A 21,299-nucleotide genomic window follows, 5' to 3' on the forward strand; every position below is an offset into this window, starting at 1 on the left:
TTTATCAAGTGAATTTTATTTTATTGAATAAGTTATATCGGATAAATATTATTAGACAAAAAGAAAAATTATATTTAGAATCGAGATATATAAAGGCACTGTATGTTTCAATACAAGAAAGATTTTGCAATTATATGATATGATTTCTGATTTCCCGACCTACTTTGCATCAATAAAATAATGATTGATTAAATGTTCAAGTGAAGCAAATTTTCCACCTTGAGTAAAATATTTAGTTTTTAAAATTTGAAAATACAAAGTAAATCTGTTTGAGTGGAAAATCTGCAAGCATGTGTAGGTACTAGGTACCAACAAAAATAATAATCAATTGACTACGAACTTTATTGTTAAATTGATTGTAGTTAATTTATTTTTTCCAAAATTCATTGCTAATTTCTTATTAAATAGGATTAACAATAAATTTTATTGTTTAACTATAATATTTGTCGTTGGCTAATTTATGTGTTTTTTTAGTAGTGAGGCCATATTTAAAATATTGGAAGATCTTTAAAATCCTACCCAACCTTTCTTAATGACTATTCATGTTGGAGTAATAAGGGGTAATATCATGGGAAAATGAATGTCTTTTTGGTTTATTAAAATGATAAATAATTTGAACCAATTATTTTAAAGTAAAAGTAACAAATAATTAATTTTATAGTAAGTTTATAAATTATTAAGTATTTCGGGACAAGCATTTTTAATTTACTTGATAATTAATAGGAGAGGAATGGAAGCTGAGCTTAGAATGTTAGTTGAGGGATTCTTCTTCTTCACATATTCCATTAATGGTTAATATACATTTAATCTTTTTCCTCCCTTCTAAACCACAATTTCTCTTACATAAAATTATATTATTTTCTCCGTTTTAAAATAATTTTCATGTTTTTTTTTTACTATTTATATACTTTTGACTGTTCTATTTTATTAACATATTTCATCAGATTATCTCACCTTAATAAGTATTTATCACTATATATTTATGCCAATTCCATCAATGACACACTTCCTCTTAAATGTTGTAATTAATACAAAGGATAAAATGAGAAAAAAAAATTAATTTTTTAAAATGATAATTATTTTTAAAATAATTTTTTTAATAAGGACAATAGTATTTTGAGATAGAAGAAATAATTATTAACTTATTATTTATAGTAAACTCATCTTAAAATCTTTTACAAGAATATAAAAATTGAAGGTATGATTTAAGTGGTCGTATTCACTTTCAACAATTTATATTTTTCCTTTCTAAACCATATAATCTCTCTTTTCCTTAAAATAGTCCGTTGTTAGCTTATTTATTATCAATAAAATAATATCGAATCTAGTAGTAATTTCACATTACATTATTAGGTCGGTGCTAGGTTTCGTATACCGTCTAATTCTCTCTTCCTCTCAATTTATACGACAAACATCTGTCACAATTATCAACAATAACAACAAACATATCTAATGAAATCACATAAATAATGTATGAGAATGCTAGAATATATGCAGATTTTATCATTATTTCGTAAAGGTAGAAAATTTATTTCTAAAAGATCCTCAAAACAACTGTAGCAATTCCAAATACAAAAAAGAAAATATAACAAATCACAAAAAAACAGTGCCAAGTCAATCAGAAGGAAGCAAAATAGTGCAATAAATCGAAATATAATCCATAACATACCTGATAGAGTATTGGAAATAATAATAAATAGTGATGGATATCCAAAAAACTAGAACTATAGTACTACTAGTAGTACAATAGCAATATTACACTACCTATTAACCTTCTACCCTAATGCGAATCATTCACGCTCTCCTACCTAAGGTCATGTCCTCGATAATCTAGATCCAAGTCATATCATGTTGTATCATTTCTCCCTAATACTTCTTCGATCTACCTCTACCTCTCCTCGTACCCTTTATAACTAATAAAAAAATTACAGTTATATAATTTATTTTAGACTAAAAATTTTAAAATTCTTTTTTAAAAAAATTATATGACTCAATTAAATTGCTATCACATAAATTGAAATTAAAAGGAAGTGAACATACCAACCAAAACAAAAAAGGAACATTTTGAGGGAAAATTCTAATTTTGGGGAAAAGATTTTATTTCCCTTTTGAGGGAAAAACAAACAAACAAGAGGGATAGGCTCCACCCACGTGTTACAGTAACCTCCTCTTCTCATTTTTTTTTTTCTTCCTTTTATAAAGGAACAGTTCCCTTCTATTTTCCTTTTTGTTTTTCAGTGAATTTTGTGACCCTATATTTTTTGTGTATCTTTTTGTTTATTTCTCTTTTTCGGAGAGAATACCCACAGAAAGATACATTGAAGAAAAGATTAAAATAAATAAATTATCATCATTAATTCTGGTGAGTTTTGGTAATGTTCCTCTCCTTCTACTCTTTTTTTCTCTTTCTTTTGGAATGGTGTTTAATTTGCTAATATTCATGAGTTTTATCTTCTAATCCATCATTAAGACATGATTATGTTTAGTATTTAATCATGGGTATTTGTTATTTGGTATAAAGGAGCAATCTTTGGATACCCCAGAAAGGATTAGATGTAAATGAGGCCTAATTTGAGATTTCTGTAGTTTGTTTTTGAGCTCGTATTTAATCAAGAATCTTGTTTAGCTCTAAATTTGAGTTCCAGATTATTATTTTTTGTTTAATGGATTCGGGAGATTTATATATTGATTGACATCTTGATATTTCTGTTTGGGGATTCTTTGTTTTGCTTTTTGAAGGTATGAAACTTGCAAGTTGTCATTTTGTCCCAATAAAAGTTGGATTTTCCTGTAAAAGTTAATTAAGTTTGAAGCTATTTTTAAGGTTGGGTAATCTTTTTAGTTTAAGCATTGATGGATTTAATTTGAAAATATAGCTGGTTGGAAGTTTGGTTATTGGAGGAAGGTTGAGGTAGTTATAGAAATAAATCTCTCTTTAATGATTTCTCTTTATGTTGGATTTGTTGGGATACGCCCACCTAGACACGCGATGGGCCTGGCTCGAGAGGGTTCATATAGCTGACTCTAACTAGTTGAGGTTGAGGAATAGCTGATTGATTTGATTGATCTATTTAATTTCAAGGGTTTGCTGGTTTTGGCCTATTTGATAGACATTGGTTAAGTCTGTTGCTCATATAGCAACATGTCAATACGATGCTTGATCAGCTTGATTATACCCAGACATGAATTTATGTTTAATTTTTGGTTGTCTGTTGTTGTTTCATTTATTGATATCCGTGGTATTTAAGCTTCAGGCGAAATGTCTAGTTCTACCCATACTATTGTTTGACAATGGAAGTTTATTTATCTCGGTCAATCATGGCCTAGCCCGATGGTCTAATTCTTATCCTAACACAACACGTATGTTCTAAACAATTGTTCTCATAAACCTGATATCTGATTATCAAATTTTGTCAAAAAACATGTTGTAGAATCTATACATGGGATCAATGTGATTTTGCTTCAGGGTTCAACTATCACTTGTTAGAATGTCCATTCTAATATAGTTCAATATCATTTTTACATCCAAACTGTTGAACTGTTGTGTTACCTAAAAGGCATGGTGGCAACTTGTTTCCTTCTCAAAGCCTATTTTCCACTTCTGGATCCATATGCCTAATTGATGTCAGTCTTTCTAACAAAAAGTGTTAAATTCTGCATGTTGTTGTTGTATTTTGTAGTCGTGTAGTTTCTTATTCTTTGACGTGTATTGCTATTTGTTACTCCATTTGCCGGATATGTTGCTATATTTCCTTGCATCTCTACTTCGAAAAACTTCTCTTTTGATCCGAGGGTCTATCGGAAATAGCCTCTCTACTCCACAAAGGTAGGGGTAAGCTCTGCGTGCATCTCACCCTCTATAGACCCTACTTTTGAGATTACACTGGGTTTGTTGTTGTTCTACATTGTTTGTAGAGCTGAAGATGTTATCCAGATGCTAGCTTCTATTCCAAGATTGACAGACACAATAATACGCATTATAAGTGCATTTTGATTAGCCAATAGCTTTTTTGATTTTAATGATTAGTTATCTGTTGGCTGCAGTGCATCTTGTTTCAACTTCAAACGTGACACAATTTCTTGTTTTTTCTAAACTGTTTTGGTATGCACTTGCCTAAGCTAGTTGGAGGATGAAACTTCCTTAGTTAGACTTTTCTTGCTATCAGTGTCATTAAAATGTGATTACTTTGTCGTTTAAAGCAACAGAGCAATGCGAGTAGAAGGATTCTTGTCTCACAGGTGAAGTGATGCACTTCAGACTATAAAATGCAAAATGATCAAACAATAAGTGTCAATACTTTAAAATATGAAATGAAAAACGGAAGGAGGAAAATAATAGGGCCTTACTAGTTGTTACCTTCTCAATAATAATAATAATAATAGGGCCTTATTTCTTTATTTGTTTATTTTGGTTGGGGGTCTGATTGGGGAGTGGGGCTTGAGGTAATAGTAGGGTTAGGATTTCTTTTTAATGCTTGCACATGCAGTTAACTGTAGAAAATGTTAGATCTTCAACAAATTATAACCAAGTCCAACCCCCCAACCCCCCCCCCCCCCAACCCAAAGGAAAAAGGCCATAGAAACTTGTAGTTTATAAACTTGCACGTGCTGACTGCTGTACACCAAGTTTCATTTGATTTCTAGCTTAGGTAAAGAATGCACTTCTAGTGAGACCTTATGTCTACAATCCAAATTGTCAGTCCGTAATACTCCCTCTGCTTGAAAGTGAATGTGTCCTTTGATAATAGTTAGAACTGTTGTATTCATTAGCTAAAAGGAGTCCACATGCGGGTTAGAGTTATTCTCTGTCATCTAATATGCGAAGGTAGAGTAGATCTAAATCTTTTGGTGAGGCATATTACCATAAATCTCTTCAAAAGCTTTTTGGTAATTCTTTTTACCGTATTCAATTGAGAAAATTGTCACATTTACAACGGATGTTATAGAACAGGTGTGATCTAGTATTGTCCATGAAATGGTTTCAACTTTCAAGTCTTCAGTTTACATTCCTATAGTTGGTCCTAAATAAACCATTTGTCATTTTCTCAACTACATTCACCTCCTGAAGATATATTCCTCGTGTCTATTAAATTATGGCAGATCTACATCTCCTAACTTATTCTCGTGTCTATTAAATTATGGCAGATCTACATCTCCTAACTTATTCTGTGATTGTTTTATTTCTAGGTCCCAACTTTGTTCGCTTTAGTTCTTAATTAAGAAATGGGAGATGCTAAAGATATGCAGGGAAATGCTCCCCCAGAATCGTCCTATGAACCTAAGGTTTCCTCTCCAAATGATGATCAATCACATAGTGCAGCTCAAACCAGCCAACATACCAGTGAAAAAGAAATTTCCAAAGTTAAGGAGACAACTGTGGATGCTTCAGAGCATTTAAAAGAGGCTTCTCACAGTTTACTGCAGGAAAGTCTGACTCCTCCAGGAGAAAATTTAATATCGGCAGCTCCCATAAAATCTGATGGAATGAGTACCATTTCTGAAACAGGACCTTCTCAAATGGCTTTTGATACACCTACGGTTGAGCCAGAAGCCTCACCTCAATTAGCACATGATCTGAAAGCAGACCCTTCTGCACATAGTATTGCAACAGCTCTCTCAGAGTCTAATTCATCATCCACATTGGATGCAAAACCAAGTGAAATCTTGGAGCCAGCATTGGACATGGGTTCTAATGTTAAGGTTCAGAACCAGCCAAATGATTCCTCTGATGGACCAACAGCGGAGATAGATGCTTCATCAACATTAATGGGGAATCCAGACACATCGCCCCTAAAAGAGGAAAACAGAAAGGAATCTTCTGAATGTGTTCAGTCTAATCATTCAGAAGTAGCAAAGGAATCTTCTGAACATGTTCAATCTAACCATTCAGAAGTAGCAAAGGACTCTTCTGAACGTGTTCAATCTAACCATTCAGAAGTAGCAAAGGAATCTTCTGAACATATTCAATCTAATCATTCAGAGGTAGAACCAAATAATGCCTCACTGTTTCATGTGCCAGATAATTCTTCTAGTAGTACCTATATCAATGCGGATGAGTCTTCTCCTTTATCCACTCAAGTGATGAGGAAACCAGAAAATAACCATCATTTACTGACACCAGATAACGTTGGTCGCCCGCTAGCTAAGGCTTCCACTTTCTCTGTAAGGACCTCAATACGCACTGCTAGTCCAAAGCATCCTGAAAAATCTGACATAAACAAAGGCCATATCGATACAGCAGCGCCAATTGAATCTGTGAAGCAGGCAGTTTCCAAGTTTGGAGGGATCGTTGACTGGAAGGCTCATCGTGTACAGACTGTGGAGGTAATATACACTTCTCTATCTTTTGTTTTTCTGATAACCAATTTCCTGTCAGAGATTTCATACCACTTTATTATTCTAATCATTTTATAGTTGTATCTGCAAAGAATATTAGTTTAGTTGAATATGCACTAGCTGTTTCGATTTTAAAGTGTGTGCTTGCATCTACTTAAGGATAGCCTAGTGTAAAGGGTCTACCTCCAATCATGAACTTGTGGGTTTAAGTCACCAAGAGATCAAAGGTAGTAATAGCCAATAGGCACTATTGGCCTGGGTAGGGGTTGGGGGTTTGTTCACCATATCAAAAGGAAAAGGAAAAAAATCTTATGGACATGTACACTGTTTCTTTTAGGTGTTTTGAGTGGGTCTAAATCTCACATCAGTCTCACAATTTAAGGTTCTAGTCCTTGACTATTAAAAATATCTTTCTCCTGGCTAATGCAGAGGCGGCAACTTGTTGAACAAGAACTAGCAAAAGTGCAGGAGGAGATCCCATTTTATAAAAAACAGTCTCAGGCTGCTGAAGATGCAAAAGTGTTAGTTTTAAAGGAACTAGATGGCACTAAGAGACTTATAGAAGAATTGAAGCTGAACCTGGAGAGAGCACAAAAAGAAGAGCAACAAGCAAAACAGGATTCAGAACTTGCCAAGCTCCGGGTGGAGGAGATGGAGCAGGGGATCGGCAGTGATCTTAGTATTGCAGCGAAAGCACAGCTTGAAGTTGCTAGGGCCAGGCATGCAGCTGCAGTTTCTGAGCTAAAAACTGTAAAATCTGAGTTAGAAGATCTTCGAAAAGATTATGCTTTATTGGTGTCTGATAAAGATGGTGCGGTGAAAAGAGCAGAGGAAGCAGTCTCTGCATCAAAAGAAGTTGAAAAGACGTTGGAGACTTTAACTATAGAGCTCATCACTGCAAAGGAATCTTTGGAGGTTGCTCATGCTGCACATTTGGAGGCTGAGGAACAGAGAATTGGAGCAGTTATGGCAGGAGAGCAAGATGCTTTAAACTGGGAGAAAGAACTAAAGCAAGCAGAAGAGGAGCTTGACAGACTAAACCAGCAAATTCTGTCTGCAAAGGATCTCAGACGAAAACTAGATACTGCTTCAGCTTTGTTGCTGGATCTCAAAACTGAGTTGGCTGCTTACATGGAATCAAAATTGAAGCAGGAGACCGATGAAGAAGGAAACCTGAATGGCGAACAGTCAGATCCAGAGAAAAGAACTCACAATGAGATACAATCAGTAGTGGCCACAGCTAAGAGGGAACTAGAAGAAGTGAAACTCAACATTGAGAAGGCTACAACCGACGTAAATTTCTTGAAGGTGGCAGCAACTTCATTGAAGGCAGAATTGGAAAAGGAAAAATCAGAACTAGCCGTGATCCAACAGAGAGAAGGAATGGCATCGGTTGCTGCTGCATCTCTTGAAGCTGAGTTGAGCAGGACGCAATCAGAGATTGCTCTTGCACAGAAGAAGGAAAAAGAAGCAAGAGAGAAGATGCTAGAGCTTCCCAAGCAACTCCAAGAGGCATCTCAAGAGGCTGATCGTGCAAAATCACTTTCTCAAATGGCGAGGGAAGATCTGAATAAGGCAAAAGAAGAAGCTGAGCAAGCAAAGGCTGGAGCAAGTACTGTACAAAGTAGACTACTTGCAGTTAAGAAGGAGATAGAGGCTGCGAAAGCTGCAGAGAAGTTGGCATTAGCAGCTATCACTGCTCTAGAGGAAAGTGAAGCAGCTCAAAGAACCAAAGATGAGGAGACCCCACCTGGAGTAACTCTCTCTTTGGAGGAGTATTACGAGCTCAGCAAGCAGGCTCATGAGGCAGAGGAGCAAGCTAACAAAAAGGTAGCTGATGCTCATACCCAAATAGATGTAGCGAAGGAGTCGGAGCTGAGAAGCTTAAGCAGGCTGGACGAGGTTAATCGTGAGATAACTGAAAGAAAGGAAGCTCTAGGAGTTGCATTGCAAAAGGCCGAGAAAGCCAAGGAAGGGAAGTTGTCTGTAGAGCAAGAGCTGAGGAAATGGAGAGAGGAGCAGGAGCAGAGACGGAAAGCTGGTGTATCCATTCCACCTACAACAGGGAGTCCTAGAAAGTACGTTGAGGAGAACAATGAATCAAAGTCCTCTGAAAGTGCACTGGAGGCTACTGCATCTCATGACAGCACAAGTCCAAAAGCCCAACTGCAAGCAAGCAGCACTGAAGCTGATTCATCTCCAGATGTGAAGGTTCCAAGGAAAAAGAAGAGGTCCTTCTTCCCAAGGATCTTCATGTTTCTAGGCAGAAGGAAAGCAGCACAGGCCAAGTCTGCTCAATGATTGCTGCATGTACATCTTGTCATTGTTAAACAATTGTTTCTCCAAATTTTTGGCTGTTTGTCTCGGTTGATAAAGCAGAAGGGTAATTCTTTCACAATATGTACATACAGAGCATTCTTTTAATTGTACAATATTAAATTAATTCTCAGTCACTTATAGATAGCATTGTAGGAGGGGAATAAGCTTGATGCAGGTTTGGCTGCAACCATCATCTAAGAGATTCTGTAATTAAACAATTTAGTGCTTCAAATGCCCATTCCTGCTAGTTTTGCAAGAAGCTTGCAGGAGTTGATTAGTTGGGCTTAATCGTCATTTCTGGGCTCGTATTTCATTTTTGACTGGTTTTGTAAAGAATAATGAAATTGGGTGAGTGCTTCATTATTTGGTAGGCATTCATTCAATCAGCCTAGTAGTGCCTGCTTGTATCCACTTTCTCTAGCTTATGCCAACTAGTCTTGATTGCGTTATATTTTCTTTCATCGTCCTAAGAAGTTATGAGAATGAACACTTCCTGAAAATTGTGACACTGGTCATGAGGCAATAAGCAAAAGATTCATAGTGCAAATGATATCCAAATGTTATTCTCTCCATTCATTTTTTACTAGTCTGTATTTGATTTAACACACCCTTGACGAAACAGTTAGTAAATGAAGACAGACTACTGAAAACAAGTCAACTACTTTATATCAATAGGGATGTGTCCAAGAAAAATAGAAATATTGGAAAATGTAAATCACCTGGAATCGTTGAACGGGGATCTAAAACAAGCAGTTCTTTATTACAACAACAATAAAGTCAGGTGAGGATTACCTAGAAGTAGGAAGACTGCCTTTTCAGGTCTTCAAATCAAATTAATACATCAAACTAGATGTGCAATTTTTCAAGCTACTTAGTGTGAGAGACACTAATTCTGCTACAGATATACCTAATAAGTTGCATATATGAACAAAATGATTGTTCAAATTTGTAAGCGCCTGCTAGAGATGCTGAATGAGCTAACTTTCATGGGGGTTGCTACCACCAGTGGTGCTTCAGGAGAGTCAGAAATAGCATATTTGTCATGCATGAAGCGACTTTCTACAATAGAGTCGTCTCTTAGAACTATCTTGTAACAATAGCAGCTCTTCAATCCCACCTGATTCTTGTAACACTCATGAGAACCATCCTTCACCTGTTGAAAATTCCATATCACACTAAACTTCCCAACGGTAGCAACGAGATGGCGCTCCTGCTTCCCATTCTCGGTGACCTAAAAAGAAAATTCACACTAAGAAAATGAGCATCGGTGGACTACAGAATTAACCAGACAATCTGCAATTTATATCAACAAATACTAGCAGTTCAAGTTTGCTGGATTTACTTGGAAAGGGGTATAGTAGGTTAAGATTAAAAAAAGCAATGTATACAAGCTGACAAAATCTTCATCCATAGTGCATTTGAGCTTCCCGATGAAAAGACATACCTTATTTCAAGCTGCACTTAGCCTGACTCCTTTAAATTCAGTATTTGGATCTAAGATGATAAATCGAGTATGATACCTCTCCCCAACCAATGGATGCTAGAATGATATGTAAGAGCATGACTACTCGTAGGATGAGGTGGTTTTAATTTATCCTTTTTTCTTCTCCATGGTTTTAACATCAGTATACATGAAGTTGTGCTAGGGAAGAACTTCACAGTCTAACATAAAAATTATTTAAATCCAATACAGCATGACTGATGAACCATCTAAATAAGACTCAATGCTTAAACAAAAATTATCAGCTAAAGATCATCAAGAATAGTTGTCCTAAAAAAAAGAATGATCAGTGCAAAACCTCATTACACCCAAATTCACTAAATTATTTGATAGGAATTCCAAAAGCCAATCCATCTCACAGCATGCATTGCAAAAGAACATACTTTGTGCTGATAAAGGTGCACAAGGGTATAAATTTCCTCTTCAATTAGAAAGGTAAAAAAATAAATGAAAAAGAGAATGAAAAATGAAAACGAGAATGAAGATTTAGAAAACTAAGGAAAGTCACACCAAGTCAAATATATTGATGAATTCGCAAAACATTCTGTAGCTGTGGACACCTCCTAGAATTTATAGCTGAATATGCAATCCATCACATATGATATTAGAGTGATATTACTATAAGGAAGAAAAAGAAGACATGGACACTTAAAATAGATTTCAGAAACGCATCAATGTCATGTCCTTTGCTTTTAACACATATCACAAGGAATTAACTAAGCAAAAATTATTATGTTTGCATGAAGGAAGTGAATGCTACATACACAACAGTTACAAACTAAAAGCAAGGGTAGAAGAAGAGAGAACTCATACCCATGAAAATTGAGCACTGCGGAACTTGTTAGCTCCAGCCATATGTGAATCGAGAGGGTTTAGTTTTAACAATCTTGGAGCGGAAATCTTATTCCCCATGCGACCAGCAAAACCAGTCTTAGTACTTCCATTCTTGTCAATAAACAAGGTACATATCAATATCAAGTAAGTATCAGTTGTCCCCAATATCCACTTCCCATCATAGGTAACATCCACATGAGTGATAGGAGAACCAAGGCCTGGAAAAGCAGTTTTAGCCTGTCTCATGGAACTGCTAGAGTACAATCTAATCTTGCCATCAAGTGAACCGACAACAATTGATCCATCACCAGTAGTAGCAAAGCACTGAAAGTTAGTTCCCCTCGAAAATTGATGTCCTTGAGTCCAATTCAGCACAGGAGTACTTTCATTGACTAGATCCTGAACCATCCCATGCCGATCACGCATATCCCACCTACACAACCTATTATCATCTAGCCCTAAGAAAGTTGACCCCGAGGGATCCATCTGAGCTCCTTTGCTATCATTAGTGATATCCCTCATTGTGATATCAGTTCCATCTTTCTCAAACTTCCACTCACTAACAACCTTCCCAGTTTCGATATCAAACTGATGTAATCCCCGAGAGTGAGGCTTCCTATCAGTCACCGGACTCATGAGAAGCATATTAGTCTCAGCTCTTAAAAGTAGAGCTTTCCTTGGAGTGGAATTAGCTACAGCAGACCTTTCCTTATCAAAATTGACACAAACACCTTTTCCACTTATCCCATGAGTATAATTCCTCACAACCTGAATTCCAGAATCACTTATAAGAAAGCTATTATCCAATGCACCTAATGCCAAGCTCTGAATAGCTCCGCCTTTAGCTGCCTCCTCAAACTCCTCCCTCAAATCATGGTTAACCCTCAAAGGTGTCTTCTTCTCAGACGTAGGGCTCTTTGCAAAGCTATCCCCAGCATCTTCCCACATTGAATCATCCGCAGCTTCTGGATTCGCCCACCCCATAAAGTCCTTACCATACACCTTAACTCTATTCTCATCATTTGCTTCAAACCCATAAGTGTTCTCAAACAAACAGCTCTGATACGTGTCAATGAACGCCTTATACTCTTCCTCCCCAAAGAATTTCACAGCCCAAACCCCATTCGCCACAAAATCCACCCTTTTCTGCTCCTTAAACGCCTTCAGTTGCAAATTCTCATCAATCTTAGACCGAACCCTCGATCCAATTTTCAAAACCCACCAAGCATTCTCCTCAGTTTCTTCATTTTCATCATCATCCGACCCATCATCACTACCCGATTTGACAAACGAATAGGCCGTCACCTTATCGGAGACGACCCATTTGGAATTCGCAGTGTTCCCACCAACATGAAGGTAAAGTTTAACAGCGTTTTTCGCTGTGGGGGTTTTGGCATGAGGAGTACCATATTTAAGCTTTAAAGCTTTCAGCTTAGCTTCAACATCGTCCAAAGAAGATGGGGTTTTGGTCTGTTTTCGGTCCATAGAAGACGGCGTCGTTTTAGCGTCTGAGTAGTTATCTTCGTCTTCCTCTTCTTCCCTTGTTCGAGAGTCCGACCCGTATTCGGATTCAGATTCGGAGTCGGAAAGCTCCAGATCTTCACGGCTGTGATTAGCACCCATTTGAAGAAAGGAATTTTGTTGATTCAGAGGAAAATGGGAAAGCAAAAATGGGAGATTTTTTGAGGAAAAGGGAGAAATGTGAGGAGCGCAAATTTAAAATTTTGAATTTTGACGGTTGGATTGACTTATTAGGGTTTCAACTGGTACCCTTGGACTTGGGAAGATTCCATTTAATTTTTTTTTACAATAAATAAATAAATGAAACTTAAAAAAGAAAATAAATCAGCATTAATACTTAGTAGAGTACAACTTTTAAGAGCCGTTTCGCCTGGGCTCAAATTGATTAATTTGAACTTCAAAGTTCAAACTCGAAATATATATAAGGAATTTTAAGTTTTCATTCATGAAATTTTAATAATGTTTTCGTATTTAAACACAAATTTAATTTGTATTCAACCACCTACTTAGTTTTTATCATAAAATTAGAAATGGACATAAATCTTGAAAATTGAATTATCGAAATGAATAGCCCCTCAAGAAGCAATATATAAAAATGATAATTTTTATTATATTATCCCTACTTATTATATGTTGAGAAACGAATTGTAAATAATTATGGTACTTAATAATAATAGCAAATAACAACATGTGTAGTGTAATCCTACAAGTTCGAGAGAATAAAAAATAGATATAATATTACTCCCTTCATTTCAAATTAAGTGATTTTTTTAGAGATTTTTCATTGTTCAAAATAATTAAATTGTTCAAAGTTCAAGACAAATGTTTGATTTTACAAATTGGATAAGTAAAATAAACATCTATTTTTAATACTGTAGACAAATAAAAGTGGACGAAAAAAAGATTTTGACTCTTTTGTCCTCATTTATCTGTCATCTTTTCTCAAATTATATATGGTATTTTTCGTTTTCTCAAACATATTAGTGAATACACAGAGATAATGGACGAAAAATACCAAGTCTAAGTTGACTGATGAAGTTTCTGGTGAGTATTAAAGTTGATCCGGACTTAAAACTAACGAGCTCACATAGGCGGAGTTACTTAGAGGTTAGAAGCGTATGTTAAATATATTGAAGTTTATGTTAGTATATGTTAAAAATATTGAAGTTTATGTTTGTGTATGTAAGATAAATACCTGACCAAAGTATATTACAGAATACTGGATTAGTCTCAAGTTCAAAATTGTGAACAATTATTCTCTCTATTTAATAAAGAGTTGGGTTGGAACTAAGTAGAAGAGTTGGAAGGAAACATAAGCAACCATCACAAATCTCAAAGGAAATTTTTGTGCCATATATTGAATTCTATAAATTAAATACATTAGCTTCATTCAATTGAATATTGTAGTAAAAATTTCCTATAAGATCAAATGACAATTTTTATGCCTTTTTCTCCCATACAGCATAGTCTTGTCCAGTAGTTGCCACTTGATAATTTGGTGGAATAAGACTTCCAAGATCAGTTTTTGGCCCAATCTTAACAATAACCTTCTCATCAATCATTGCTACATAAAGATCAGAATCAGCTGCCAGAATTTGCAAATTACTTGTTTCAGATATCCCATTCCTCTTCCTAATAGAAGCCAACGCTGTAATTCCGTCTTTCAATCCCCAATCAAAGAAATGGTCATAAAACTGCAACAACAACAATATAAGTTTAATGTGTGGAACTTAATGTAAGAAATGCATAGCAAGAGTTTGATGAGACGGAAAAATTACCACAGAAGGAACCCCTGGATGAGTAAGAATATACGCGTATCCTTGTATAACTTTATCTGAAGGGAATGGCCACATATGTTGTGTGGAACCAGTATCATGATTATCGATAAAAGTCACTGCATTTTGAGGTAAAATACCAATCAAACCAGGAGGTTTTCCATCTGAATTTTTCAATTTGCCTAAATTCCCTTGTACAGCATCTTGTAAAATCCCTTTAGTTGGGAAATCAAAAGCTTTTGAACCACCAGCATTTTGGACCCAATTAGCTATAACATCCCTATTAGTGTCCCAGTATTCACCAACTGCAAAATCCGGGGACGTGTTTCCCATATAAATCTTGGTGATACTTGGGGCATATCCTTTAACAAAATCGAATCTCCAACCTTCAAATCCAATATCAGATTTGAGCCAATTCATCCAATCTGATAACTCTTTTTGGACTCTTTCGTTAAGATGATCGATATCAGGGGCACCTCCAAAGTCCTCACCAGTGTCATCATTTCCAGTGCCATCAGAATATTGTGTGTCACCTTTGCAAATCATATTCGGGCCCCAATCAAGACGGTCATCAGACGTTCCACCTTCAAAGATGCAGTATATTCCCCTGCTATCTTTTTGATCAGCACATCTGTGGTTTATTACTATATCAGCAACAGCTTTGATCCCCTGACCATTTAACGCCTTTATAAGATCTTTCAGTTGTTGCCCATTCCCAAACTTTGACGAATCTAAGTCATACAGTTTCTGTGGCATATATCCTGCCACGAAAAATAACATATACATGACTCTGTGTATTATTTTATATAAAATAGAATGAGTGACCTAAAGACAAAATTGTTCCTGAAGAGATTGAAATAAAATAATGTTACCTTGAGGCGAAACAGAATTAGATGGTGGTGGTAACCAAACATGAGTAATTCCAGCATTAGCCAAGTATGGAACTAAGTTGATGAGAGTGTTGTACCATCCACCTTGCTTATTACTCGATTCCCAATTGAATCCCTAACAAATCACTAAACTAGAAGAAATAAGTTATATGTGAAAAACTTGGACGATATACAAATCGATACATTGAGGGGGACAAGGGGCACCTGAAACAACACCGTTGGAACTGCAAATATAGGAAAAAGAGACAGAACTAAACAAAGAGGAAGAAGGAGATTCATTGTTATTTGTGTTGTGTTTTGTTAATTCTAGGATGAGGAGAAAAGACTGGCAAGAAGCTCAATTTATAATTAATGTTTTGGCACAAAAATGTTGAGACCTTTTTTGCCTTCATTTATGAGTAACCAAATCCAGTCAACTATGCATTATTAAGAGTCTTTTGGATTATGAGTAATAGCAAAATCCAATCCAAATATGCATTTTAAAGTTTTCTTTTTCAAATCAACTTATCTGGGGTGACTCAACGATCTCATGACCTAAGACAAAATCATATTAAGAGCCCCTTAAATTTATTTTGTAAAATTTGTATATGAACAAAAAAAATATTTTCTAAACAATGGATTAATCATTTAAGACAAAGAACAAGAAATTTCAAAAAAAAAAAAAGAAGGAAGAAGAGCACAAAAAATAAAGTGGTGGATTATCAATGTTGAGGTCTAAAATTCAAATTGAAATTTTGATTTGCCTATCATCACAAAAAAAAAAGAACATACATTACAAAGTTTAAGCACGGATAACGTCAAAAATATATACACCTTTTGATTAAATTTTTGTTCAAATTTAAATGATAGTTGTAGTTCATTCTATTAAGTAGCACTCATTAGTGAATATCTAAACTAAATTATAAAAATTTAATAGAATATGTTGAATTAAACGAAAAGAAAACAGGTGCATGAATGCTTTTATGTTCATCCAATTTCAGAGAAAATTGAAAAAAAAATTCATTATGTTACCGAAGTATATAACATAGTTCATATATAAAAAAATAAATAAAATTGAAGAATGAAACAAATATACTAATTAATGAATGAAAAAAATTATCATAATTTTTTGAACTTATTGGTATGAAATAACCTCAAATACTATAACAATTTCATTTACATAAATTATATGATATATAATTATATAATAAAATTAGTAAATAATAATTTGAAGTAAATTTGGGGCCTTCAAATTTTTGGGGGCTAAGGCAATTGCCGTACTGGCCAAGTCGTAGAGAGCCGCCCCTTCAATTTATGCATTAAAGTTCTTGGCTATAATATTGAAGAAAAAATCGACATAACTAATATCTGCATAAAATAATACATAAATTTTTTCATAATTAATTTTTGCATTACTAATAACTCTAACTAGCTAGAATAAGTAAAATATTAATTAAATTAGACGTAAGAGACAGAGTAATTTCAACAAATGTGTAATTAAGTTTACAATGTATTTTTTAAGAAATATTGAAAAATCTTAGAAGACAATAATGTGGACCAAAACTAGGTACAAGATTCAGTTTTCAATAGAGAAGATTTCTCCGGCGGTCATTTAGCTTTGTGTTTATCGCAACAAAAGTCACTTTTCTACTTTTTTTTGTTACAGAATAGTCATTCAACTTTAAAAGTTATCATATAAAACTCACTTTTTTTATTTTATAGTATCGTATAAAAGTCATCAGACTTGAAGTTTTTCATAGAAAAGTCATCAATTTAGAGCTGACATTTGAAATAGACAATCACTGAAAGATTCAGTAAACAAGAGATCAAAAGGCAAATATAAAATTTAGTATCATCAATTTATGGTTTACTGCTGAATAGTGAATACTAGTTGGACATTATGGTCCAGCTTATTTTTTTCATGATGTCTCAACACTAATGCTAGTACTAAAAGACCGCGTAGGTTAGGGAACTCGCCCCCTTCACTGCTTCCACTCCAACTCGAACAAAAAACCTCTAAACATCGCACGTTAGGTTTGAAACCGCAAACTGGAGTAGCTGGGCGAAATATTGAACTCCTTTACCACTAAGCTAAGCCATTTGGATTGTGCTCAGGGGGTTCAATGATAAATATATACACGCAAATCAAAAAAAAATATCTTATATATACAGTGTAATTTTTTAACGAAGAGGGATCGGATGAACCCCTGGACCCAACGTAGATCTACCCTTGGTCCAGGAATGGTCCGCAATGCTAATGATACTGTTATTATTCATAAACTTATGCCTTCTTTTCCCACACAGCATAGTCAACACCTGATGTTGCCAATTGAAAATTAGATGGAACATGATTTCCAACATTGCCAGGTCCAATCTTGACAACAATTTTGTCATCAATGTTTGCCACATAAAGATCACTTTGAGCTTCCAAAATCCTCACTTTGCTTGTTGATGAAATCTCATTCCTCTTCCTAACTGCATACAAATCTTTAATTGGTTTCCTCATCCCTTGGAACAGGAAGAAATGATCATAAAACTGCACGCACAAAAGAACAATTAATTATGCTTATCAGTTAGAAGAAATTTACTTAAAACTAACTTTGTAAATCTGACTTGAGTCAGTTTCACAAATATTGAGCTAAGATTGTTCTCATCAGATCTAACGAGTAACTCATTCCGTCTAACATACTTTTTCATGACTGATAGACAGATGGATTTACATTATACACATTGACAGTATAAAAGATCTTTTACATTTCCAGTGAATTGTTACACGCGACAGCAGATGAGTTACCATTTTTACCACGTTGCTATCATATATGATTTGATCGTTGATTATACAGTACCGTTATTTCATAAAACAGATCAAAGAAGAAATAACATACCACTGATGGAATGCCGGGATGAGTTAGAATGTAAGTGTATCCCTGAGTTACTTTATCATTTGGATTTGTAGGGAATGGCCATTGCTGCTGTGAGTAAGTATCATGATTATCAATAAAAGTCACAGCATTCTGAGGCAAAATACCAATCATTCCTGGAGGATTTCCTTTATCATCTTTCAACAAATCAAACCTCTTATCACCAACAGCAGTACCAAGAATACCTTTAGTCGTAAAATCAAATGTTGTCACAACTCCACCTGCATTCTGAACCCAATGAACTAAATCATTCCTGTGCTGATCATAGTCCGGTTTCCCATCCGGTTTGTTATTAAATTTCAAGAAGAACTCCCCGACAGCAAAATCAGGTTTAGTATTGTCCATGTAGATTTTAGTGAACCTAGGTGCATATCCTAAGACCATGTCGAATCTCCAACCATCAAAACCAATTTCAGTCTTGAGCCAATTCATCCATTCTGATAAGTCTTTTTGTACTTGTGGATTAGCATGGTCTATATCCGGTGCATCGCCCCAATCTAAACCTGTATCGGTGTTACCTTTGCCATCGGAAAATTTAGTATCGTTACCACAAATGAAACTTGGACCCCAATCTAGCTTATTATCAGGGGTACCACCTTCAAATAAACAGTTGATTCCTCTGATATCTTTGTTTTCAGCCCATCTATGGTTTATAACTATATCGGCAAGACATTTGATCCCTTTATCGCGAAAGGCCTTTATTAAAGCTTTAAGTTCTCGCGAATTGCCATAACTTGATGTATCCAAATCATACAATCTTGATGGCATATACCCTGTCAATTTGAGATACGTAAGTGTCTGCTGCAGAACTACAGTATTAGGCACAAATTCAGACGAACTCAATAACTTTTGCTTAGACCTTGTATTTATATTAGGAAATTCATTTGATATGTATACATATTTAATTACCAATCAGTAACTAAAACAAGCTATGAGAGTTAGGTGAACTTCGAATCTTAATTCCGCCTCTAACTACTAAAATGGTTCCAATTCCTTGAAGACTATAGCAACTTTTTTTATGTGGGAAAACTCCCTTAATAAGTAGAACTTTGTTTCTTGTGTTTTTTTTCCTTTTTAGTATGTTTAAAAAAGAATGTCTCTTTCATTTTTCGTTAACTCTTTAATTTTAACTTTACACATGATTTGTGTAAGACCACAAGATTAAATGACATTTTAGTACATTCTACCTACCTTTAAGTTAAGACTACAAGATTCAAAAGTTTTTTTTTTTACTTTCTTAACTCCGTATCTAGTCAAAACCAGACAAATAAATTAATACGGAGAGAATAGAAAATATCTATGAGCACCTTGGGAGTGATTTACAAGGGAGTTTGAGGGTGGGGGAAGCCAAACATGAGTGAAACCAGCATCAGCCAAATCTGGGACTAATTTAATAAGATGATTCCACCATCCTCCATCTTGCCCTGAAGAATCCCAGTTAAATCCCTGTTTTATCAAACGACAAAAAAAATCAGTTGAATTTTTATGAAAACTGCCAAATAATATTATAATACAGGTCTTCACATGATCAACAACAATAAACTCAGTATAATCTTACAAGTGAATCTGAAAAGGGTAGTATGTACAGACTTTAGCCCTACCTTGAGAAGGTAGATAGATTGTTTCCAATAGGCTCTCGCTTCAAAAATAGATGAAAAGGATGACACTAGCAACAAGTAGGAACAAAAACAAGAAAATACAATAATCGAGCTCAACCAATAGAAATAGAAATCTAGGAATACAATAACTATGTCTCTCCAACATAAAGGGATTTGTCTTTTATATATTCTCTCTTTGTTCTATGTTATGTGCTCTTTGTTCTATGTTATGTGTGTTAGTTTGACTATGCACCGAGTTTTAAAAAGTGAATTGAGACTTTTGAATCTTCTAATGAATTGAGACTTTTGAATCTTCTAATTTTAAACAAATTATGGCATAATATACCAAAATACCCTTGGAATCTTGTTAAGAGACATAAATTAAAACAGATGAACTATGTATACCTGAAATAAGAAAGTAGAAAATGCAAATGCAGGCCAAAGAATCAGCAAAAGGCAAACTGAGAAATTGGGGTTTAATTTTCTGTTGGTTTTCATTTTTTAATGTTTGTTGTACACACTAATGATTTCTGAACTTAGATGTTTTAAATATATAGTGTGTTGCATAGCCTATATGGTAGACTTTTCCAATATATAATAAGTAGAAACTAGAAGCATTCACTTTCAATATTTGACAAAATCAACAAAACTGTAGAGGCTGCTATAGAGTTTTTTAGGGCTAAAAGATCATATCTAATTATCCTTCTGTGTTGGAAATTATTTTTACTACTTTTATCTCCTTGTAGTGCTAGAAGCTACAGACATGTCGCAAAAACATAGCGATTAATGAAGTGATATATGCAGTAGTTTTCAAAGAGATCATGGACAAGGAAAACATGTACATTAAAGAAATCATGTAAATTTGACTGATGATATTTCTGATGTGAAATAAAATTTATCTTGCCACTGATTTAGAAGTTGAAAGCCTAAGACGAGATGTTTAATTAACAACAACGTCTATGAAGGATAGAGTGTACGCGAACTTTACCCTTACGTTTGAGAAGTCGAGATGGAGCTAAAGAGAACTAGGGATAGTTTTACTTTAGAAGTTTACATATACATTTATGTGGTGCCAAAATGAGCTCAAATATAAATAATCTGCCCAACTTGCCCAAACTTTTATGGGTTGGACTCAAGATAATTTGTATTAGGTTCAATCTCAACTCATTCAAGCCTTAACCATTTTAAAAGAATCTTCAATTGAGCCTAACTTAATCTCCAATTTCAATCCGTTTTAAGGTTCTTTATTTGCATTGGTGTAATATTTGTTCTCATATTAAATGTATGAATTACTATCTATTTTATATCTTTTAGGATTAATCTATCCATTTATAAATTTTTCTTTTTATTTTCTTGAGTTGAAATTCAAATTGTGGTTATAAAAGGTAAATAATAATATGTTGAAATTATTAAGATTAAGCGGATCAAATTGCGTGGGTCATGACCCAACCCGAATTTTAGCCCAACCCATTTGAGCGCAAAGTAAATTTGGGCGGGTCATGACCTAACTTAATTTTTATTTCAACCCATTTTAATATTCTCAATTTCAACCTAACCCGTTCATTTGATACTTCTATATAAATTGATGGTGTAAAATGATACTCCTTTAGACTATCAAAATTACT

General features: G+C 34.7%; 4 protein-coding genes across 5 annotated transcripts; 1 reads left to right on the forward strand and 3 right to left on the reverse strand.

The window, feature by feature from the left end:
- The first annotated feature begins 2,245 nt into the window (after positions 1-2,245).
- LOC129902311 (protein WEAK CHLOROPLAST MOVEMENT UNDER BLUE LIGHT 1-like) lies at positions 2,246-9,114 on the forward strand. Of its 2 annotated transcripts, none has more exons than XM_055977499.1 (3): positions 2,246-2,372; positions 5,188-6,324; positions 6,766-9,114. In XM_055977499.1, exons 2-3 carry the CDS (start codon positions 5,224-5,226, stop codon positions 8,635-8,637), a joined length of 2,973 nt encoding a protein of 990 aa, XP_055833474.1. In that variant the 5' UTR covers positions 2,246-2,372; positions 5,188-5,223; the 3' UTR covers positions 8,638-9,114. The 2 variants fall into 2 exon arrangements, with proteins under 2 accessions (XP_055833474.1, XP_055833475.1); XM_055977500.1 differs by having other exon boundaries at positions 2,246-2,362.
- A 194-nt stretch (positions 9,115-9,308) lies between these two features.
- LOC129903944 (protein CYPRO4) lies at positions 9,309-12,757 on the reverse strand. The gene is made up of 2 exons (XM_055979467.1): positions 10,970-12,757; positions 9,309-9,886 (listed from the first exon to the last, which is right to left on the reverse strand). The coding sequence occupies exons 1-2, from the start codon at positions 12,611-12,613 to the stop codon at positions 9,596-9,598; spliced, it is 1,935 nt and encodes a 644-aa protein (XP_055835442.1). The 5' UTR covers positions 12,614-12,757; the 3' UTR covers positions 9,309-9,595.
- Positions 12,758-13,874: 1,117 nt separating this feature from the next.
- Positions 13,875-15,470, reverse strand: LOC129903873 (alpha-amylase-like). The gene is made up of 4 exons (XM_055979387.1): positions 15,381-15,470; positions 15,159-15,302; positions 14,290-15,047; positions 13,875-14,205 (listed from the first exon to the last, which is right to left on the reverse strand). The coding sequence occupies exons 3-4, from the start codon at positions 15,040-15,042 to the stop codon at positions 13,951-13,953; spliced, it is 1,008 nt and encodes a 335-aa protein (XP_055835362.1). The 5' UTR covers positions 15,043-15,047; positions 15,159-15,302; positions 15,381-15,470; the 3' UTR covers positions 13,875-13,950.
- Positions 15,471-17,048: 1,578 nt separating this feature from the next.
- On the reverse strand, positions 17,049-20,172 carry LOC129902425 (alpha-amylase-like). Its single transcript, XM_055977659.1, has 4 exons — positions 20,080-20,172; positions 19,384-19,522; positions 18,041-18,849; positions 17,049-17,691 (listed from the first exon to the last, which is right to left on the reverse strand). Exons 1-4 carry the CDS (start codon positions 20,170-20,172, stop codon positions 17,437-17,439), a joined length of 1,296 nt encoding a protein of 431 aa, XP_055833634.1. The 3' UTR covers positions 17,049-17,436.
- Positions 20,173-21,299: the final 1,127 nt, after the last annotated feature.

This window comes from Solanum dulcamara, chromosome 9, assembly GCF_947179165.1.
Source record: "Solanum dulcamara chromosome 9, daSolDulc1.2, whole genome shotgun sequence".
NCBI classification, from domain to species: domain Eukaryota; kingdom Viridiplantae; phylum Streptophyta; class Magnoliopsida; order Solanales; family Solanaceae; genus Solanum; species Solanum dulcamara.